Source organism: Suricata suricatta, chromosome 3 (genome assembly GCF_006229205.1).
Source record: "Suricata suricatta isolate VVHF042 chromosome 3, meerkat_22Aug2017_6uvM2_HiC, whole genome shotgun sequence".
Classification (NCBI taxonomy): Eukaryota; Metazoa; Chordata; class Mammalia; order Carnivora; family Herpestidae; genus Suricata; species Suricata suricatta.
In genome coordinates, this window is record NC_043702.1 from 111,512,556 (window position 1) to 111,533,671 (window position 21,116).

Here is a 21,116-nt window from a genome sequence, read left to right on the forward strand (position 1 = left end):
GGTATTTAATCAATTTTGAGTTCATTTTTGTGTATGATGCAGGAATGTGGTCCAGTTTCATTTTTTTACATGCAGCTGTCCAGTCTTTCTAACACCATTTATTGACAAGACTGTCATTTCCCTGTTGTATATTCTTGCCTCCTTTGTCATAGATTAGCTGACCATATAGATATGTTTATTTCTGGGCTCCCTATTCTGATCCATTGTTTTATGTGTCGATTTTTATGCCAGTACCATACTGTTTTGATTGCTATAGTTTGTACAACTTCTTCAAATCTAAGATTGTGATATCGCCAGCTTTGTTCTTTCTCAAGATTACTTTGTCTATTTGGGTGTTTTGTGGTTCTGTACAAATGTTGGGATTATTTATTCTAGTTCTGTGGGAAAATGCTATTAGTATTTTGATAGAGATTGCATTTAATATTTAGATTGCTTTAGGCAATGTGGACATTTTAATAATATTTATTCTTCCAGTGCCTGAGCATGGTATAGCTTTTCTATTTGTATCTTTTTCAGTTTCTTTCATCAGTGTCTTATAGTTTTCAGAGTATAGATCTTTCATCTCCTTGGTTAAACTTATTCCTATGTATTTGCTTCTTTTTGGTGCAATTGTAAATGGGATTGTTTTAATATAGGTTTTATGTGACATGGGAGACCTCATAGGGAAATGATGTCAAAAAGAAATGGTAAAGCCTAAATGCTTTTGTACTCTAATGAACAAAGAGAGGCAATGTGGAAACATAACTAAAATATATGGAGAGGCTAAAGGAAGAGGAGTTATTTTCATGAGGTCGGTTTGCACAGATTCCCCTCCACCGGCACTCCCTTGTCTCTGGTGATATGAATGTTTCTTTCCTCCTGATACGGGGAGGACATCTTTCACATGGGAGTTTCATCTCCTGCTTTCAGGAAAAAACGGGGAAGTCAGAGCACTCTTTTTGTATCCACTGTTTTTCAAGAGTCTTTAGTTCAAAATAACTCTTATTCCAAAGTGGCATATTTTGGTATAAATTGTAATAAACGTACCATCTGGTCGAGAAGAGAGTACTAATGTCTAGGAGCACCATAGCAACACTGTAGAGTGTATAATGTGTCCGTATTTAGTAGTATAAACTATAATTGTACTAGTAGAAAGGTACTAAAAGCTGGAGTTTTGGGAGCTTTTTTTCTTGGAGAGAGAAATCTTTAAGCAGTAAGATCGTTTAGATCAGCAGAAGTGGGGTGAAAGAGTTCCATAGAAAGAGCAGCAACATTGAAAGGATGTACTCAAGATGAATACGGCTCATTTATGGGGGCCATGAGGCATCTATTTTGAATTTCTGCAATAGAGGATGTCTGTTAGAAATTATTAAAATGATGCTGACCTGGAAAATGGAAGATTACAAAAGCCTTGAAAGGTAGACAGTGTACATTTGATACATTTTAATAAGAGAGTAACAGAATGAAAGTAACATTTAAGGGCTTAGAAATATTTTATGAGTTTTAAAAATATTTTAATTTTAATTTTTTACATCATTTTAAATTTATTTTTTAATTTTTAAAGGTTTTTTATTTTTATTTTTATTTATTTTCTTTCTAATTTTTAAATTTTATTTTAAATCAACTCCATGCCACACTTGGGGCTTGAATACACAACCTGGAGATCAAGAGTCATATGCTCTACCAACTGAGCCAGCTAGGTTCCCCTAAGTTTTTATTTACATTCTGTTAGTTAACATATTAGTTTCAGGTGTACAATATCATGGTTCAGCGCTTCCATACATTACCCAGTGCTCATCACAAATGCACTCCTTAATCCCCATCCCCTGTCTAACCCATCCCTCAATGACCTCCTCTCTCTGGTAACCATCAGTTTGTTGTGTATAGTTAAGAGTCTGTTTCTTGGCTTGCCTCTCACTTTTTTCCCCTTTGCTCATTTTTTTTTTTTGTTCTTAAGTTCCACATATGAGTGAAATCATATGGTATATGTCTTTTCTGACTGACTTATTTCCAATTGCATAATACTCTCTAGCTCCATCCATGTCATTGCAAATGACAAGATTTCATTCTTTTTATGGCTTAGTAATATTCCATTTTGTAACTCTACCACATATTTATCCATTCATCTGTCGATGGACACTTAGGCTCTTTGTATAATTTGACTATTGTAGATAATGCTGCTATAGACTTTGGGTGGATGTATCCCTTTGAATTAGTATTTTTGTATTCTTTGTGTAAGTAGCTACTAGGGTAACTTCTAGATTGTAGGGTAGTTCTACTTTTAACTTTTTAACTCCATTCTGTTTTCCAGAGTGACTGCACCAGTTACTTTCCCACCAGCAGTGCAAGAGGGTTCCCCTTTCTCCACAGTCTCACCAACACCTGTTGTTTTTTGTGTTGCTGATTGTAGCCATTCTGACAGGTGTGAGGCGACATTTCATTGTAGTTCTTTCTTGAAACTTCTGTGTGTATTTCCTTGATGGTCAGTGATAGTCACCATATTTTCATGTGTCTGTTGGCCTCCTGTGTGTCTTCTTTGGGACAATGTCTAGTCATGTCGTCTGCCCATTTCTAATTGAATTACTTGTTCTTTAAGTGTTGAGTTTTATAAGTTCTTTATATATTTTGGACACTAACCCTTTATCAGAGGTCATTTGCAGACATCTTCTCTCATTACATAGGTTGCCTTTCAGTTTATTTTGATGAAGTCCCAATAGTTTATTTTTGCTTTTGTTTCCATTGCCTCAGGAAGCATATCTAGAACGAAGTTGCTATGGCCCATGTTAAAGAGGGTACTGCCTATGTTTCCCTCTAGTATTTTTATAGGATTCAGGTCTCACATATAGATCTTTAATAATCCATTTTGAAATTATTTTTGTATTTGGTGTAAGAAAGTAGATGGGTGTCATTCTTTTGCATGTTGCTGTCATTCTTTTGCATGTTTTCCCAACACCATTCATTGAAGAGACTGTCTTTTCCCTATTGGACATTCTTTCTTACTTTGACAAAGATTAATTGACCATATACTGTGGCTTCTATTCTGCTCTATTGATCTATGTCTATTTTTGTGCCAATAGCATACCGTTTTGCCAATAACATACTGAACAAAAGTTGGAATTGTGAGGTTGTGAATTGAAGTTGGAATTGTGAGGCTTCCAGCTTTGCTTTTCTTTTTCAAGGTTACCTTGGCTGCTTGGGGGCTTTTGTGGTTTTATACAAATTTTAGAGTTGTATGTTTTAGCTCTGTGAAAAATGCTGTTGATATTTTAATAGGGGTTGCATTAAATGTGTAGATTCCCTTGGGTAGTATAGACATTTTAACAATATTTGTTCTTGAATCCATGAGCATGGAATGTCTTTCCATTTATTTTAAACAAACCCTTCTTTAATGTTTATTCATTTTTGAGAGAGACAGCAAGAGTGAGCAAGCATGAGCGGGGGAGGGGCATAGAGAGAGATAGAGAATCCAAAGCAGGCTCCAGGCTCTGAGCCGCCAGCACAGAGCCCCATGCGGGGCTCGAACCCACGAACTGCATGATCATGACCTGATCCAAAGTCAGACACTCAACCGACTGAGCCACCCAGGCACCCTTCTTTCCATTTCTTTGTGTCCTTTTCAGTTTCTTTCACCAGTGTTTTATAGTTTTCACAGTACAGGTCTTTCACCTCTTTGGTTAGGTTTATTCCTAGGTGTCTTATTGGTTTTGGTGCAATAGTAAGTGAGATTGAGTCCTTAATTTTTTTTCTACTGCTTCTTTATTGGTGCATAGAAATGCAATATGTTGATTTTGTATCCTGCATCTTTACTGAATTCATGTATTGCTTCTAACAGTTAAATTTTTTTATTTATTATTTTTGAGAGAGTGAGCGGGGAAGGAGCAGAGAGAGGGAGAAAGGGAAAAAGAGAGGATCCAAAGTGGGCTCTGTGTTGACAGCAGAGAGCCCGATGCAGGGCTTGAACACATGAACCGTGAGATCATGACTAGGGCTGAAGCTGGACACACACTTAACCAACTGAGCTACCCAGGCGCCCGAATTCTAACCATTTTTTGGTGGAGTCTTTCAGGTTTTCTATATGGAAAACCATGTTGTCTGCAAATAGTGGAAGTTGACTCCTTCCTTGCTGATTTGGATGCCTGTTACTTCTTTTTGTTGTCTGGTTTCTGAGGCTAAGTCTTCTAGCACTACGTTAACTAACAGCAGTGAGAGTAGGCATTCCTGTTTGTTCCTGACCATAGAGGAAAAGCTCTCAAGTTTTCCTCCATTGAGGATTACACTAGCTGTGGGTTTTTCATTGGTGACCTTTATTTTGGGGAATACTCCCTCTAAACCTATTTGAGGGTTTTTGTTATGAATGGATGTTGTACTTTGTCAAATGCTTTTTCTGCATCTATTGAAATGATCATATGGTTTTTATCCTTTCTTTTATTAATGGGTGCATCATGTTTATAGATTAGTGAATACTGAACTATCATTGCTACCCAGGAATAAATCCCACCGGATTGTACCGAATGATATTTTAATATGTTGTTGGATTTGGTTTGCAAGTATTTTATTGAGAATATTTGCATCCATGTTCACCAAAGATATTGGCCTGTAGTTCTCTCCCTCTTTTCTTCTTTTTAAGATTTATTTATTTTTGAGAGAGAGGGAGAGAGCGAACAAGTGAGGTAGGGACAGAAAGATGGAGGGGCAGAAGATCCAAGGCGGGCTCGGCACTACAGCAGTGAGCTCAATGTGGGACTCGAAATCATGAGCCATGAGATCATGGCCTGAGCTGAAGTCAGATGCCCAGGTGCCCCCGTAGTTCTCTGTTTTAGTGGAGCATTTTTCTGGCTTTGGTATCAGGGTAATGCTGGCCTCATAGAGTCAATTTGGAAGTTTTCCTTCCTTTTCTATGTTTTGGGAATAGTTTGAGAATAGGTATTAACTCTTCTTTAAATGTTTGGTAGAAATATTTTATTAGGTTTTTAAACTAATAGACTTCACTTCTTAGGTCAGTTTTAGGTTTACAGAAGAATTGAGTGGAAGGTACCTAGAGTTCCCATACACTCCTTGTTAAGATCTCGGCAGTTTCTCCTGTTACTGACATCATGCACCTGTGTGTTACATTTGTTTCAGTTGATGAACCAGTATTATTATTACTTGCTAAATTCCACATTTTATGTTAGTGTTCACTCTCTGTGTCATATATAAGTTTTGAAAAATGTATAATGACATGCATCCATCACTACAGTAGCATACAGATAGCTTCATTGCCTCCATGTATTTGTCTTGTCTTCCTTACCCATCAGACTGCAGGCAGCCAATGATCTCATTACTGTTTCCACAGTTTTGCTTTTTCAGAATGTTACGTAGTTGGAATCATATAGTTTGTAGCCTTTTCAGACTGGCTTCAGTGACTAGTAATATGCATTTACTTTTCTTTTCATGTCATTCATGTCTTTGCTTGTTAGCTTCTTTTTTTCTTTTTTATCACTGAATAAGAGTCCATTGTATGGGTGTAACATAGTTTGTTTATTCATCCTTTGAAGGACATCTTGCTTGCTTCCAAATTTTGGCAACTAGGAACAAAGCTGCTATAAATATTCATGTGCAGGTTTTTGTGGATATACATTTTAGCTCATTTGTGTAAATACCAAGAAGTGCAATTGCTAGATCAGAGTTTTTTTAGTTTTGAAAGAAACTGTCAAACTGTCTTCAAAAGGCGCTGTGCATTTTACTTTTTCACCAGCAATGAATGCGAGTTCTTGATGCTCCACATTCTTTCCAGCATTTAGTGTTGTCAGGGTTTTGGATTTTAATGTATTCAAGATGTGTAATGGTATCTCATTGTTTTAATTAATTAATTAATTTTTATTTTTGAGAGACAGAGACAGTGCAAGCAGGGGAGGGTCAGAGAGAGAGGGAGACACAGAATCTGAAGCAGGCTCCAGGCTCTGAGCTAGGTGTTAGCACAGAGCCCGACATGGGCTCGAACGCATGAACCGTGAGATCATGACCTGAGCCAAAGCCAGACGCTTAACTGACTGAGCCACCCAGGTGCCCCTGTTTTAATTTCAATTCCCTAATGACCTATAATATTGGACAGTTTTTCCCTGTGCTTATTTTCCATTTATAGACTTTCTTTGATGAGGTGTCTATTTAGGTCTTTTGCTCATTTTTTAAATTCGGTTGTTTATGTCCTATTGTTGAGTTCTAAGAGTTCCTTATGTATTTGGGATACCAGTCATTTATCAGCTATGTCCTTTGCAATTCTTTTCTCCTAGTCTGTGGATAGTCTTTGATTCTCTTAACAGTGTCTTTCATAGAATGGAAAGTTTTAATTTCAGTAAAGTCTAATTTATCAGTGTTTACTTTCATGGTTTTTGCTTTTGGTATTCTATCTAAAATTCATTGCCAAACTCAAGGTCACCAATATTTTCCCCATTCATCTTCTAGGTGTTTTATAATTTTGTGTTTTACATTTAGATCTATGCTCCATTTTGAGTTAATTTTTGTGTAAGGCATATGATCTGTATCTAGATTGACCCGACCCACAGATCAGTCAACGCAGGTCCTGAAGGAGGGAGTGAAAATTGGGGGGCAGGGGGCACAGAGAATGGAGGCAAGACAACGTTTCTGATCAAGCCTCAGTTTATTGAGAAAACACAAGCATCTTATAAAGAGCAGAAAGCACAGGTCAGTTACTAAGAAACAGGGTCATATGAAGAGGCTAGGGTAAAAGAAAAAACAGAAGCTGCAGTTTTAGCACAGCGTCTGAGGAACCGATAAGAAAGTCCAGCCAAGCTGTCTCCGGAGTGATAACACTGTCCTGCCCTGCAGGTGGCTGATCTTAGGTCAGGGCACACATCTCTTCCCACAGCTCTTCTGGCAGCTCTCCACACTAGATTCGTGTGTGTGTATGTGTGTGTGTGTGTGTGTATGTGTGCACACGCATGCATGTGGATATTCAGTTGTTCAGGAGCACTTGTTGAAAACTGTTTCCCTTTAATTGCCTTTTGCTTTTTTTGTCAAAGATGAGTTGACTACATTTGTACAAATCTATTTCTGGGCTCACTTTCCTGTTCCATTGATCTATTGGTCTGTTCTTTTGCAAATACCACACCATCTTGATTATTGGAACTTTATAGTAAGTCTTGAAGTTGAATAGTGTCAATCCTCCAGTTTTGTTCTTCTCCTCAATATGGTGTTGGCTATTTGGGTCTTTTGCCCCTGTATATAAATTAACATCAGTTGGTGAATATTCACAAAATAATATGCTGGGATTTTGATTGGGATTGTGTTGAATGTATAGATCAGGTTGGGAACTGACATGTTGACAATACTGAGTGTTCCTATGCATGTACATGGACTGTCTTTTCAGTTATTTAGATATTCTGTAATCTCTTTTTCAGAGTTTTGCAGGCTTTCTCATATAGACCTAGTACATATTTTGTGAGATATATACCTCAGTATTTCATATTTTAGTGTTAATGTAAATGGTAATGTGTTCATATGTATAGTGTTTCAAACCCCAATTATTTATTAGTAATATGTGAGAAAACACTCAACTATTATATATTAATCTTGTAATCTGAAACCTTGCTATAATCACTACTTCTAAGTGTTTTTATTTTTTTCTTTGAGATTTTCTTTGTAGAGAATCATGTCATCTTCAGACAAAACCAGATGTTTAAAAATTTTTTTCTTCCTGGTATATATGGGTTTGAATTCTTTTTCATATCATATTGCACTAGCTAGGAACTTTAGTGTGATGTTGAATAGGAGTTGTTCTTGTTCTGAGTGGGAAACCATCTATAGCCTTACTATTGAGTATGAGGTTAGCTGTATGTTATTTATAGATCCTCTTTATCAACTTGAGGATGTTTCCCTCTATTTCTCATCTGTTGTGAGTTTTTATCTTGAATGGTGACCAGGTTTTGTCATTTGCTTTTTCTACTGATATTATCATAAAGACTTTTTTAGCTTGTTGTGGTGATGGATTATATTAATTGATTTTCAAATATTGAATCAACCTTGTATACCTAGAATAAATTCCACTTGGTCCTGTTGAATAATTCTTTTTATAGATCATTGCATTTGATTTCCTGATATTTTGGTGAAGATTTTTGTATTTATGTTCATGAGATATATTGCTCTGTAATGTTCCATTCCTGTAGAGTCTTTGTCTGGTTTGGGTATTAGGGTAATGCTGGTCTCATAGAATGAGTTAAGAAATATTCCCTCAGATATTTTATGGAATATATTATAGAGAATTGGTATAATTTGTTCCTTAAATATTTGGTATAATTCACTAGTGAACTAATGGCAAGTCTGGTGCTATTTTGAAATGTTATTACTAATTGATTAAGTTTCTTTAATAGATGTAGGCTTTAATCATCCTATCTATTTCTCCTTCTGTGAGTTTTGGTACATTATGTCTTTCAAGGAATTGGTCCATTATATCTAAATTATCAAATTTATGGGCATAGAGTTGTTCATGGTGTTCCTTTGTTATCCTTCTAATGTCCATGGAACCTATGATGATGATCTCTCTTTCTTTTCTGATCTTAGTAACTTGTGTCTTTTTTTCTGAGCCAGGCTAGAATCTAGAGTTTTATCAAGTTAATTGATCATTTCAAAGGCCAGCAACTGATTTCCTATTTATAATTTCTTTGATCTCTACTCTAATTTTTATTTACCTTCTTTGGATTTAATTTTCTCTCCCTTTTTTTGAAAGTTTCCTAAGACAAGCTTAGATTATTGATTTGGAATCTTTCTTCTTTTCTAATGTTTTTTTGCTGGTTTTGTTGCATCTCCCAAATCTTGATTAGTTATATTTCAATTTTTAATGCAAAATATTAAAAAAATTTTTTGAGACTTTGTCCTTGACCTGTATATTATTTAGAAGTGTTATTTAGGGGTGCCTGAATAGCTCAGTCAGTTAAGCATTCAATTTTAGCTCAGGTCTTGATTTCACGGTTTGTGAGTTCAAGCCCCACGGTTTGTAAGCTGTCAGCACAGAGCCTGGAGCCTGCTTTGGATTCTGTGTCTCCCTCTCTCTCTGCCCCTCCCCCATTCACACACTCGTGCACTCGCTCTCTCTCTCTCAAAACATGAATAAACATTAAAAAAAGTGTCATTTAATCACCAAGTATATTGGGAGTGCTCCAGCTCTCTCTTTCTGTTACTGATTTCTAGTTTAATTTCCCTGCCATCTGAGAACATACTTTTTATGATTTCTATTCTTTTTAATTTGTTAAGGTGTGTTTTTACACCCAGGATGTGATTGGTATGTCGCGGTGAATGTTCTTTGTTAGCTTGAGAAGAATGTGTATTGTGTTGTTGACTGAAGTATTCTGTAAATGCCAAATTAGGTTCGATTGATTGATGGTGCTGTTCAGTTCAACTGTATCTTACTGATATTTTGCCAGTCTGCAGGATCTACAGGACTTGTCAGTTACTGACAGAGGGGTGTCAAAATCTCCAGCTGAAATAGTGGATTCCTCTGTTTCTCTGTACAGTTGTATCAGTTTTTGTATCATGTATTTTATGCCCTATTGTTAGGCACATACACATTAAGGATTATTGTGTCTGCTGAGAGAATGGACCCCTTTATCACTGTATGATACTCCTTTTTATCCCTAACAGTTTTCTTTAGTATGAGGTCTGCTTTGTGTGAAATTTATGCAGCTACTCCAGCTTTCTTTTGATTTGTGTTAGCATGGTATATATCTCTCTATCCATTTACCTGTAATCTATCTCTGTCTTTATATTTGAAGTTGGCTTCTCATAGACAACATATACTTGTGTCCTATTTGTCATTCACTCTTACAGTCTCTGTTTTTTTTATTGGTGTATATAGACCATGGACATGACAATTATTATTGGTATACTTGGATATCAATATAGTTGGATAATATCTACTATATTTATTACTATTTCTACTCCTTGCCCATGTTCGTTTGTTCTTTCTTTGTGTCTTCCTGTCTTTCTTTCTCTTCTACTCTTTCTACCTTCTCTGGTTTTAAGTGAGCATGTTATGTGATTGCAGTTTTTCTCCTCTCTTAGCAGACCAGGTGAACTATTTTTACTTTTGTAAGTAGCTGCCCTTGAGTTTGCAGTCACACTGATCAGTAATCAGAGTCTACTGTCACATAGCTATATTCCACTTCTTGTCAGAGAGTGTTTCCAATCTCTCCCTTCTGTCCTCTACAACTGTGCTGGCGTTCATTTCAATTATTCATAAGCTATAATCACTATATATATTGCTGCTACTGTGATTTGAGCAAACTATTATATGTTATATCAGTTAGAAAAATAAAATATTATATCACCACATAATCTTTTTCAAATGCTCGTTCTTTTTTTATGTAGGTCTGAATTTATAACTTGTATCATTTTCCTCCTTTCTGAAGAACTTCTTTTAACATTTCTTGCAAGGCAGGTCTACTGGAGACAAATTTCCTCAATTTTTATTTATCAGAGAAAGTTTTTATTTCCTCCCCTCACCTTTGAGGGTTAATTTGCCTGAATATACAATTCTAGGTTGGTGGGGGTTGGTTTTTTTTTAATAATTTAGGTATTTCATTCCATTGTCTTCTTGCTTACGTGGTTTCTGGGGAGTAGTCCAATATACTTTTTATCCTTTCTTCTTTATAGGTAAGGTGTTTTTCTTTAAATCTGATTTCCTTAAAGATTTTCTGTTTGTCTTTTATTTTCTGCACTTTGAATATGATATGCATAGGTATAGATTTTTTGTTGTTGTTATTTTATCCTGCTTGATGTGCTCCTAGCTTCCTGGATCTGTGGTTTGGTGCTAGCATTTTGGAAAACTGTCTGTCATTATTCCTTCAAATATTTCTTCTCCTTTCTTGCTTTTGTCACCTTTGGTAATTGTCCCACATTTCTTAAATCTTCTCCTCTTTTTCATTCTTTGTTCTCTTTGCAGTTTTGTTTGGGAAGTTTCTGTTGGCAGTTCTTTAAGCTCACCAATTCTTTTCTTGGTTGTGACCAGTCTATTCTTAATGAGCCCATCAAAGGCATTTGTTATTTCTATTACAGTGTTTTTGATTTCTAGCACTTGATTCTTTCTTAGAGTTTCTATCTCTGCTTATATTGGCCATCTGTTTCTGCATGTAGTCCACTTTTCCCATTAGACCCTTTAACATTTAACATATCAATCATACTTATTTTAAAATCCCAATCTCATAATTCCAAGATCATTGCCATATTCAAGTCTGGTTCGGAGTTTGCTTAGGCTTCTGAAACTGTGTCTTTTCATGTGCTTTCTAATTTTTGGTTGAATACTAGACATGATATTGTAGAAGGAATTGAGGGAATAGGCTTGTAGTGAGAGAGATTATGTGTATCTTGGTAGGAGTTAATCTGTGTTTAACGCTTTGTGTTACTATGTGTGTCAGAGGCTAAAATGCCCTCTAGTGTCCTGCTTTATGTCTCCCCTGTTATCTTGGGGCTTCCCTTGAGAATTCTTCTTAACTGTAGTCTGAGATGTGTAGTTATTTTACTGTATTCCTTTGTTATTTATGGACACCCTTTTGAGGTGGTGGTTAGCTGTGGGAGCAGAGAGGCATTTATAATCCTATGGGTACGTCTCCATCTTTTAGTGAGTCTGTGCCCCTCATTTTTGACCTTCACAAGTGCTTCTCAGTCATCCTCTCATCTTTTTTTTTTTAAGTTGATGTATTTTGAGAGAGTCGGAGTGTGCACGAGCATGCTTGGGGGGAAGGGCAAAGAGAGAGAGGGGGAGAGAATCCCAAACACTGTCAGCATGGAGCCTGATGTGGGCCTTCAACTCAAGAACCATGAGATCATGACCTGAGTTGAAATCAAGAGTTAGATGCTTAACCAACTGAGCCCCCCAGGCGTCCCTACCCTCTCATCTTCTGTGAGGTGGGAAGGATGGAGTCAGCTGGAGTTGGGTATTTCCCTTCCCTCCTGGTCAGTTAGGTTCTGAAGACCCCCACCTGTTTAGGTTTTGATAAAATAGTTTCTCTTGAGGCAGGCCTTTCAAAGAACAGAATGCTTTGGGCATATTTCAAAATGGCTATTTTTCCTCTCCTACCAGAGGAAGCTTGATGGGATTTGTCTCTAGCCTTTGTTAGAGTCCTGGTAATGTCCTAAAGATAAAATTCACAAAACCTGGTAGGGTCCTAAAGATAAAACTCACACCACTGCAGGAATCCCCCTCTAGACTGGGTCCTTCTGGCATTTTTAACTCTGAAACTTGTCCACCCCGAGCTTCCAGCATTTCACCAGTCGCACTTGACATTTCCCTTTCTTGGCTCTTGTTCCTCTGGAAGTTTCTGCTGAGGTAGGTTGTGATTCTCAGCAAAACATGTCTATCTCTCAGATTTTGTGGATGAAAGTGACCTCAGTTCTCTGATGGATTTAAGAAGAGTGGTTGATTTCTAGGTTTGTTCAGCTTTTTTCTTGTCTGTAAAGATGAGAATGATGTCTTCTGAGCTCATTATATGCCAGACCAGAAATTGGAAGTCTGCAATGTTTTTAATTATAGCTTTCAATTTCAGATTTGGTGTTTGGGTTTTTTCCTGAATAAAATAACTGAAATAGAATTTGCATATATTGCTTAGTAGTTTTTTTTTATTACACTGGTAATGAAGATTCAGATAAATATTGTACCATCAGTTTATTGATTTTTTTACTTTTTTCAGAGAGAGAAACACCACTCAATAGCTATTCGAATTGTTATTTATCTGTAATCATTTGTGTTATTGAGAGAAGCACTCTTAAAGAACTCTCTGCCAAACTATGTCACTCATAATTTCCCTCCATCTGGCTACCAGTTTATGGATAACTAGTCCAACTTTCCATGCCTTTTGACCTCAGAGTCCTGTTATCTACTTAATCCCCTGTCAGGTTCAAAAAGTTACCGGCATGTATTTGAGCATTCAAATTGTCAAAATTGTCAAAAAATTGTCAGAAATCACACATTTCTGTGATTTAGCCATTAGCAGACCCGCTACTGTATTCCCCAGCCTTTTCTGTTTGTTAGCTAATGTTTGAGTTGCTTTATTTCTCTAAATATAATTATAATAATTCAGAAAATGGATAGAGGGCATACGTTTTCCATGCTTTATATCATGCTGGATCATCTAGTAAACAGCAGTTAACAGCGCTTAAAACTGCTTAATGCATATGGTATTTGTTTCTGCTTTCTACAGGAGGAACTCTCTGGAATGAAAAATAGGGTACAAGTAGTTGTGCTTGAAAATGAAAGGCTCCAACAAGAGCTGAAATCTCAAAGACAAGAGGAAGCAATGAGGGAACAAACACTTCTGGATGCATCTGTAAGCATTTTTTTTAAGCCATAAATTATATTTTAGTTTGAATGTCCCTTCCTACCCTCCCCTTTCCTCAGCCTTCTGAACTGCTGAAATCCTCCACTTAAAATTTGGCACAGGTATTATGCTCTTACTCACTTGGGACCTCAAAAATTAAGATTCACTGTGCTGGAATGAATCCTCAAATAAAATGACATAGCGATGCCTAATGTCCACACCAGTTTCCTCTCTGAGTGCACCATGTATGTTTTTTCCATATGGAAAGAACAGGTCTGAAGCAGGAAGTGCATTACATAGGAAGGACTCTGCTAAATCCAGAAACTGTATTACTGTAGCTTGGATTTCTGTTGCATTTCTCTAAATTTTCCTTGTGCTCTGAATTCTGGTAAGACCGATGGGCGCCATGGTGGAACAGAAAGAACACTGGCCCGAAGGTCCAGAATCAACATGTTCGCTTCCCATTTTCCCAAACAAGCTGGGTGTTTGGCGAGTGATATTCTAGGGTATTCCAACACGGCTTACTCACTGTCCTCTATCTAGTGGCAGCTTGAGAAGATTCACCTGATTAGTTCTTAATCTCTCATGTGACTAACAATCACTTGAGACACTTGTTGGCAGTGCAGATTCCTGAGCTCCATCCCCTGAGAGTCCCATCCAGTCAGTCCGGTTGAGACCTTGAGTCAAAAATAGAATTTTTAACAAGTTGCCTAAGTGACTCTGGTACCAATGCACCACATTTTGAACAACAGTGGACTTGATAATTCTAGGACACAAAGTTCTGGTGATGATTTCTAGCAGTGTTTAAACTTAATATCTCCTTATGACTTTTCAGAGCTACTGTTCCCTTAAAAGTTTTACTGACTCTTTTGCTATCGGACACAGTTACTCACAGCTTGTTCTGCTTTTTAAGACAGTCCAGGCTCCATGGGGAAATTTTAATACCTGACCGCTGCAGCTCTACTTTACAGTGGATTTTGGTGGTTTTGACTTAGTCACCATTAGTAAATCAATTCTGTTAAGAAAAAAATATGTGTCTTAATGTTTTACCTAGGTGCCCTTTAATATTTGATTTTTAAGTTTTTTAAGTTTTCCTGACCTGCTGTTTCATGTGTAATCCTTGAGGTCTGTGTTAGACTTGGCTATTTGGAGGCAGCCAATCGTGTTAAATCTTAATGACAAAGTGAGTCGATCAGTGTATCAGGTTATTTCTCTGCAGCACATGTCAGTTTGTGCTAAGCTGTTTGCCCTTCCCTGGAAGGGCTTTTCTGAATATTTATATTATTACATTATATTATTTATTATCAATATTAATAGTTAAAAGTTCCATTTTAATTGCTTATTCAGTGTCAATTTTCAGATGATAGAGCTGTATAAAAGTACTTAGAAGTAATTCATTTTAAAAAATTAATGTATTCTGTTGGTTTTCTTCCAAATATGCAGTCACTTAGCAAACAGTGACTCGATTCTTCATAGTCTTCAGTGTTTATACAATGGCAAAAAAAAGTGGAAAAAGGGGGAAGTGAAGTGAGAAAGGAAATCAGGCAGACAAGTGAACCAGAAGGCAAGAGAACTGAGTAACACAAAGGGGAAGGAAACAGTGGTAAAAATGCAACATGCTTTCTATACGAACAAAGGAAACTAGCTGTGATTATGGAACAAGCACAGTTGTAGAGAGTTATTTTTTAAACATTCACACGAACTAAAATATAACGCACAGAATCGGGATTATTACTGCAGATACGTCAGGAGACCTTGATGTCGATTTCAGTGTTAGTTGTCTGTCTTATTTGTAGATATAGAATTACTACCCATACTGTTTTTTTTTTAAGAGTCAGAAAGAGAGGGCTCAAGCTGGGGAGAGGGGGAAGGGGGAGACAGAGAGGGGAAGAGAGAGAGAGAGATGGAGAGAGTCCAAAGTAAGCTCCACACCCAGCACGGAGCTTGATGTAGGGGCGCAATCCCACAACCCTGGGATCATGATCTGAGCCAAAATCAAGAGTCAGATTTTCCACCAACTGGAACACCCAGGCGCCCCTTCTCCTCCTGCGTTTTGCTTGCATAGGTGAACTGAGGTGTTTCAGCAACACCTGCTTGGTGCTGTAATTCAGAGGGGTTTTTAAATTTAAATTCAAGGTAGTTAACACATAGTGTAGTATTGGCTTCAGGAGTAGAATTTAGTGATTCATCTCTTACATACCACACCCAGTGCTCATCCCACCAGGTGCCTTCCTTACTGCCTGTCACCCATTTATTCCATCCCGCCACCTGCCTCCCCTCCAGCAACCCTCACTTTGTTCTCTGTATTTAAGAGTTTCTTATGGTGGGGACGCCTGGATGCTTAGTCAGTTAAGTGTCTGACTCTTGGTTTCAGCTCAGGTCATGAACTCACGGTTTGTGGGATCAGCCCTGCATTGGGCCCATGCCGACACCACTCAGCTACTTGGGATTCTCTTTCTTCTGCTCTCTCTGTGCCCCTCCTCCACTCATGCTCACTCACACACTCTCTCTCAAAATAAATAAACATTAAAAAAAAGTTTCTTATGGCTTGCCTTCCGCTCTGGTTTTATCTTATTTTACATTATTATGTACATCTGTTGTGTTTCTTAAATTCCATAAATGAGTGAAATCATATGATAAGTCTAACTGACTTATTTCTCTTAGCATAATACACTCTAGATCCATCCACATTGTTGCAAATAGCAAGAGTTCATTTTTTTGATTGCCAAGTAATAGTCCATTATATATATCATAACACATCTTAATCCATTCATGAGTCAATGGGCATTTGGACTCTTTCAATAATTTGGCTATTGTTGATAGTGCTGCTATAAGCATTGAGTTGCATGTGCCCCTTCAAATAAGCATTTTTGTATTCTTTGGATAGATACAAAGTAGTGTAATTGCTGGGTTGTAGAGTAGTTCTATTTTTAATTAAAATTTTTTTAATGTTTTTTATTTATTTTTGAGAGACAGAGACAGCGTGAGCAGGGGACGGTCAGGGAGAGAGGAAGATACAGAATCTGAAGCAGGCTCCAGGCTCTGAGCTGTCAGCACAGAGCCTGACGTGGGGCTGGAACCTACGAACCATCAGATCATGACCTGAGCTGAAGGCAGACACTTAACTGACTGAGCCACCCAGGCACCCCTATTTTTAATTTTTTAGGAAACTCTGCACCGTTTTCCAGAGTGGCTGCACAGTTTGCATTCCCACCAGCAGTGCAAAACGTTTGTCCTCGGCAACTTCTGTTGTTACCTGAGTTGTTAGTGTTCACCACTCTGACCGGTGTGAGGTGCTATGTCACTGTGGTTTTGAGCTGTATTTTCCTGATGATGAGTGATGTTGAGCATCTTTTCATGTGTTGGTTGGCTATCTGCATGTCTTCTTTGGAGAAGTGTCTATTCATGTCTTTTGCCCATTTCTTCACTGGATTATTTGGGTTTTTTGGGGTTTTGAATTTGGTAAGTTCTTTATAGATTTTGGATACTAACCTTTTATTTGATACGTAATTTGCAAATCAGTTCTTCCATTTCACAACTGTCTTTTAGTTTTGTTGATTGTTTCCTTTGCTCTACAGAACCTTTTTATCTTGATGAAGTCCTAATAGTTCATTTTTGTTTTTGTTTCCCTTGCCTCTGGAGAAGTGTCTATTAAGAAGTTGCTGCGGCTGAGGTCAAAGAAGTATCTGCCTGTTTTCTCCTCTAGGAGTTTGATGGCTTCTTGTCTTACATTTAGGTCTTTCATCCAGTTTCAATTTATTTTTGCATATGGTATAAGAAAGTGGTCTAGTTTTCATCCGCTTGTAACTGTCCAGTTTTCTCATTTGCTGAAGAGGCTGTCTTTTTTCCATTGGATACTCTTTCCTGCTTTGTCTAAGATTAGTTGGCCCTACATCTGTGGGTCCATTTCTGGGTTCTCTATTCTGTTCCATTGGTCTATGAGTCTGTTTTTGTGCCAGTACCATACTGTGTTGATGATTCCAGCTTTGTAATACAGCTTGAAGTCTAGAATTGTGATGCCTCCAAACTTGGTTTTCTTTTTCAGGATTACTTTGGCTATTTGGGGTCTTTTCTGATTCCATACAAATTTTAGAATTGTTTGTTCTAGCTCTGTGAAGAATGATTTTATTATTTGGCTATGGATTGCATTGAATATGTAGAATGCTTTGGCTAATACAGACATTTTTGTTCTTCTAATCCATAAGCATGGAATGTGTTTTCCATGTCTTTGTGTCTTCACTTTCTTTCATGTGCATTCTATAGTTTCAGCATACAGACATTTCACCTCTTTAGTTAGGTTTATTCCGAGGTATCTTGTGGGTTTTGGTGTAATTGTAAATAAGATCAATTCCTTGGTTTCTCTTCCTGCTGCTTCATTATTGGTGTATAGAAATTCAACAGATTTCTGTAAGTTGATTTTATATCCTGAGACTGTGCTGAATTCATGTATCAGTTCTAGCAGATCTTTGGTGTAGACTTTCAGGTTTTCCATGTAAGTATCATCTGCGAAAAGTGAAAATTTGACTACTTCCTTGCCAATTTGAGTGCCTTTTATTTTTGTTGTTGTTGTTGTTGTTGTTGTTATCTGATTGCTGAGGCTAGGACTTCTAGTACTATGCTGAACAACAGTGGTGAGACGGGACATCCTTGTTTTGTTCCTGACCTCAGGGGGAAATCTCTCAGTTTTTCCCCATTGAGGATGGTATTAGCTGTGGGTCTTTTATGGTGTTGAGGTATGTTCCTTCCATCCCTACTTTTTTGAGGGTTTTTATCAAGAAAGGATGCTGTATTTTATCAAATGGTTTTTCTGCATCTATTGAGAGGATTATGTGGTTCTTATCCTTTCTTTTATTATTTATTTTTTAAAATGTTTGTTTATCTATTTTTGAGAGAGACAGAATGAGTGAGTGCATAAGCTGGGGGGAGGCAGAGAGAGAGAGAGAGAGAGAGAGAGAGAGAGAGAGAGAGAGAGAGAGAGAGACACAGAATCTGAAGCAGGCTCCAGTCTCCAAGCTGTCAGCACAGAGCCTGATGCAAGGCTTGACCCCACGAGCTGTGAGATCATGACCTGAACTGAAGTTGGACACTTAAACAACTGAGTCACCCAGGCGCCCCTTTGTCCTTTCTTTTATAATGTGGTGTATCAGGTTGATTGATTTGTGGATATTGAACCAGTCCTGCAGTCCAGGAATTTATCCATTTCTTCCAGATTGCCCAATTTGTTGGCATATAATTGCTCATAATATTCTCTTATTACTGTTTGTATTTCTGCAGTGTTAAATGTGATCTCTCTTCTCTCATTTGTGATTTTATTTATTTTTGTCTTTTTCTTTTTGATAAGTCTGACTAGAGGGTTATCAAGTTTGTTAATTCTTTCAAAGAATCAAATCCTAGTTTTGTTGATCCGTTCTATGTTTGATTTCTGCTCTAATCTTTCTTATTTCTCTTCTAATGCTGGTTTTGGGGTTTAGTTGCTATTGTTTTTTCCAGCTCCTTTAGGTGTAAGGTTAGGTTCTATATTTGAGACATTTCTTTCTTCTTTAGGAAGTCCTGGATTACTATATATTTTCCTCTTATGCCTTTGCTGCATCTCAAAGGATTTGGACTGTAGTATTTTAATTTTCATTGGCTTCCATGTACTTTTTAATTTTCTCTTTAATTTCTTGGTTAATCTATTCATTCTTTAGTAGAATGATCTTTAATCTTCAAGTGTTTGTGGTCTCTCCGCATTTTTTCTTGTGGTTGATTTAAAATTTCATAGCATTGTGGTCTGAAAATATGCCTGGTATGATCTCGATCTTTGTGTACTTGCTGAGGACTGATTTCTTACCCAGTATGTGATCTGTTCTGGAGAATGTTCCATGTGCACTTGAGAAGACTGTGTATTCCACTACTTTAGGAGGAAATGTTCTGAATATTTCTGTTAAGTACATCCAGTCCAGTGTGTCATTCAAAGCCATTGTTTCCTTGTTGATTTTTTGTTTAGATGATCTGTCCATTGCTGTATGTGGAGTGTTAAAAGTCCCCTAGTATCACTGTATTATTATTAACGAATTTCTTTATGTTTGTGACGAATTGATTTATATTTTTGGGCTGTTCCAAGTTGCGGGCATGAATATTTACAATTACTAGATCTTCATGGTCGATAGACCCCTTAATTATTATTATATAATATCTTTCTTCATCTCTTGTTATAGTCTTTGTTTTAAAATTTAGTTTAATCTGATAAGTATGGCTACTCTGGCTTTGTTTTGATATCATTAACATGATAGATGGTTCTCAGTCCCCTCACTTTCAATCTGCAATTGTTTTTAGGTCTATAATGAGTCTCTTGTAGGGGGCATGTAGATGGATCTTGTTTTTGTTTTTTTTATTATCCATTCTGATACCCTGTATCTTTTAATTGGAGCATTTAGTCTATTTATATTCAGAGTGATTTTTGAAAGATATGAATATAGTGCCATTGTGTTACCTGTAGAGTTGGTGTTTCTGGTGACATTCTCTGATCCTTCATAGTCTTTGTTGATTTGATCTTCTCTCTCTTTTTTTTTTTTTTTTTTCCCCCTCCACTCAGATAGTTCCCCTCAAAGTTTCTTGCAGGGCTGGTTTAGTGGTCATGAACTCCTTTAGTTTTTGTTTGTCTGAGAAATGCTTTATCTCCCTTTCTATTCTGAATGACAGCCTTGCTGGATAAAGAACTCGTGGCTAAATAATTTTCCCATTCAGCACAATGAATATATCCTCCCACTCCTTTCTGGCCTGCCAAGTTTCTGTGGATAGGTCTGCTCTAACCTCATCTGTCTTCCTTTGAAGGTTAAGGACTTTTTTCCCCTTGCTGCTTTCATGATTATCTCCTTGTCTGTGTATTTTGTGAATTTGATTATGATATGCGTTGGTTGCCTTTTATTATATTTCATGGGAGTTCTTGTGTTCCTGGATTTTTGTGTCTTTATCCTTACCGGATAGCAAAGTTTTAAGCTATAATTTGTTCATCTAAATCTTCTTTCCCTTTTTCTCTCTCTTCATCCTCTGGGATGCCTATGATGTGAATGTTATTCCTCTTTAATAAGTAGCTGATTTTTCTAAGTCTTGTATTGTGATCTTTCGTCTGTTTCTTTCTTTCTTCCAGCTTCATTATTTTCCATAATTTCATCTTCTGTGTCACTGATTCACTTTTCTGCTTCATCCAAACTCACCACATGGCAGCTATTTGAGATCCCATCTTAGTTATAGCATTTTGGATTTCAACCTGACTACTAACTTTTGTTCTTTTATCCTTGCAGAAAGGGATTTTTCTGGTGTCTTCTATGCTTTTTTCAACCCCATAATCATGGTTTTAAATTCTAGTTCAGACATCTTACTTATATCTGTCTTGATTAAATCCTTGGCCATCAGATATTCCTGTTCTTTCTTTTGGGGTGAAGACCTCCATCTTGTCATTTTGGAGGAAGAAAAAAATAATAAGATAAAAATTAAAATTAAAAAACTAAAGTAAAACAAAAAATCAAATAAAATAAGCCATATTCTTGGTATGTTTCAGTGTGCTTCTTTTTTTTTTTAATGTTTATTTATTTTGAGAGACAGAGAGACAGAGTGTGAGCAGGGAAAGGGCAGAGAGAGGAGACACATTGTAGGAAAGTGGATGGACCTTGAGGGTGTCATGCTAAGCGAAATAAGTCAGGCAGAGAAGGATAGATACCATATGTTTGCATTCATAGGTCTAACAAGAGAGACCTGCAGAGGACCATGGGGAGAGGAAGGGGGAAAGAGAGCGGGGAAGAGTAAGGGACACAGATCAAGGGAGACTACTGAATACTGGAGACAAACTGAAGG

The 21,116-nt window shown here is 37.2% G+C and overlaps 1 protein-coding gene across 3 annotated transcripts in view; it reads left to right on the top strand.

Moving 5' to 3' along the window:
* SDCCAG8 (serologically defined colon cancer antigen 8) overlaps positions 1-21,116 on the top strand; it is a 253,258-nt gene that overhangs the window by 16,916 nt on the left and 215,226 nt on the right. For all 3 annotated transcript variants that reach the window (XM_029934840.1, XM_029934842.1, XM_029934841.1), the window contains exon 5: positions 13,167-13,292. In XM_029934840.1, the coding sequence (XP_029790700.1) occupies positions 13,167-13,292 (126 nt within the window). The remainder of the gene's footprint in view (positions 1-13,166; positions 13,293-21,116) is intronic.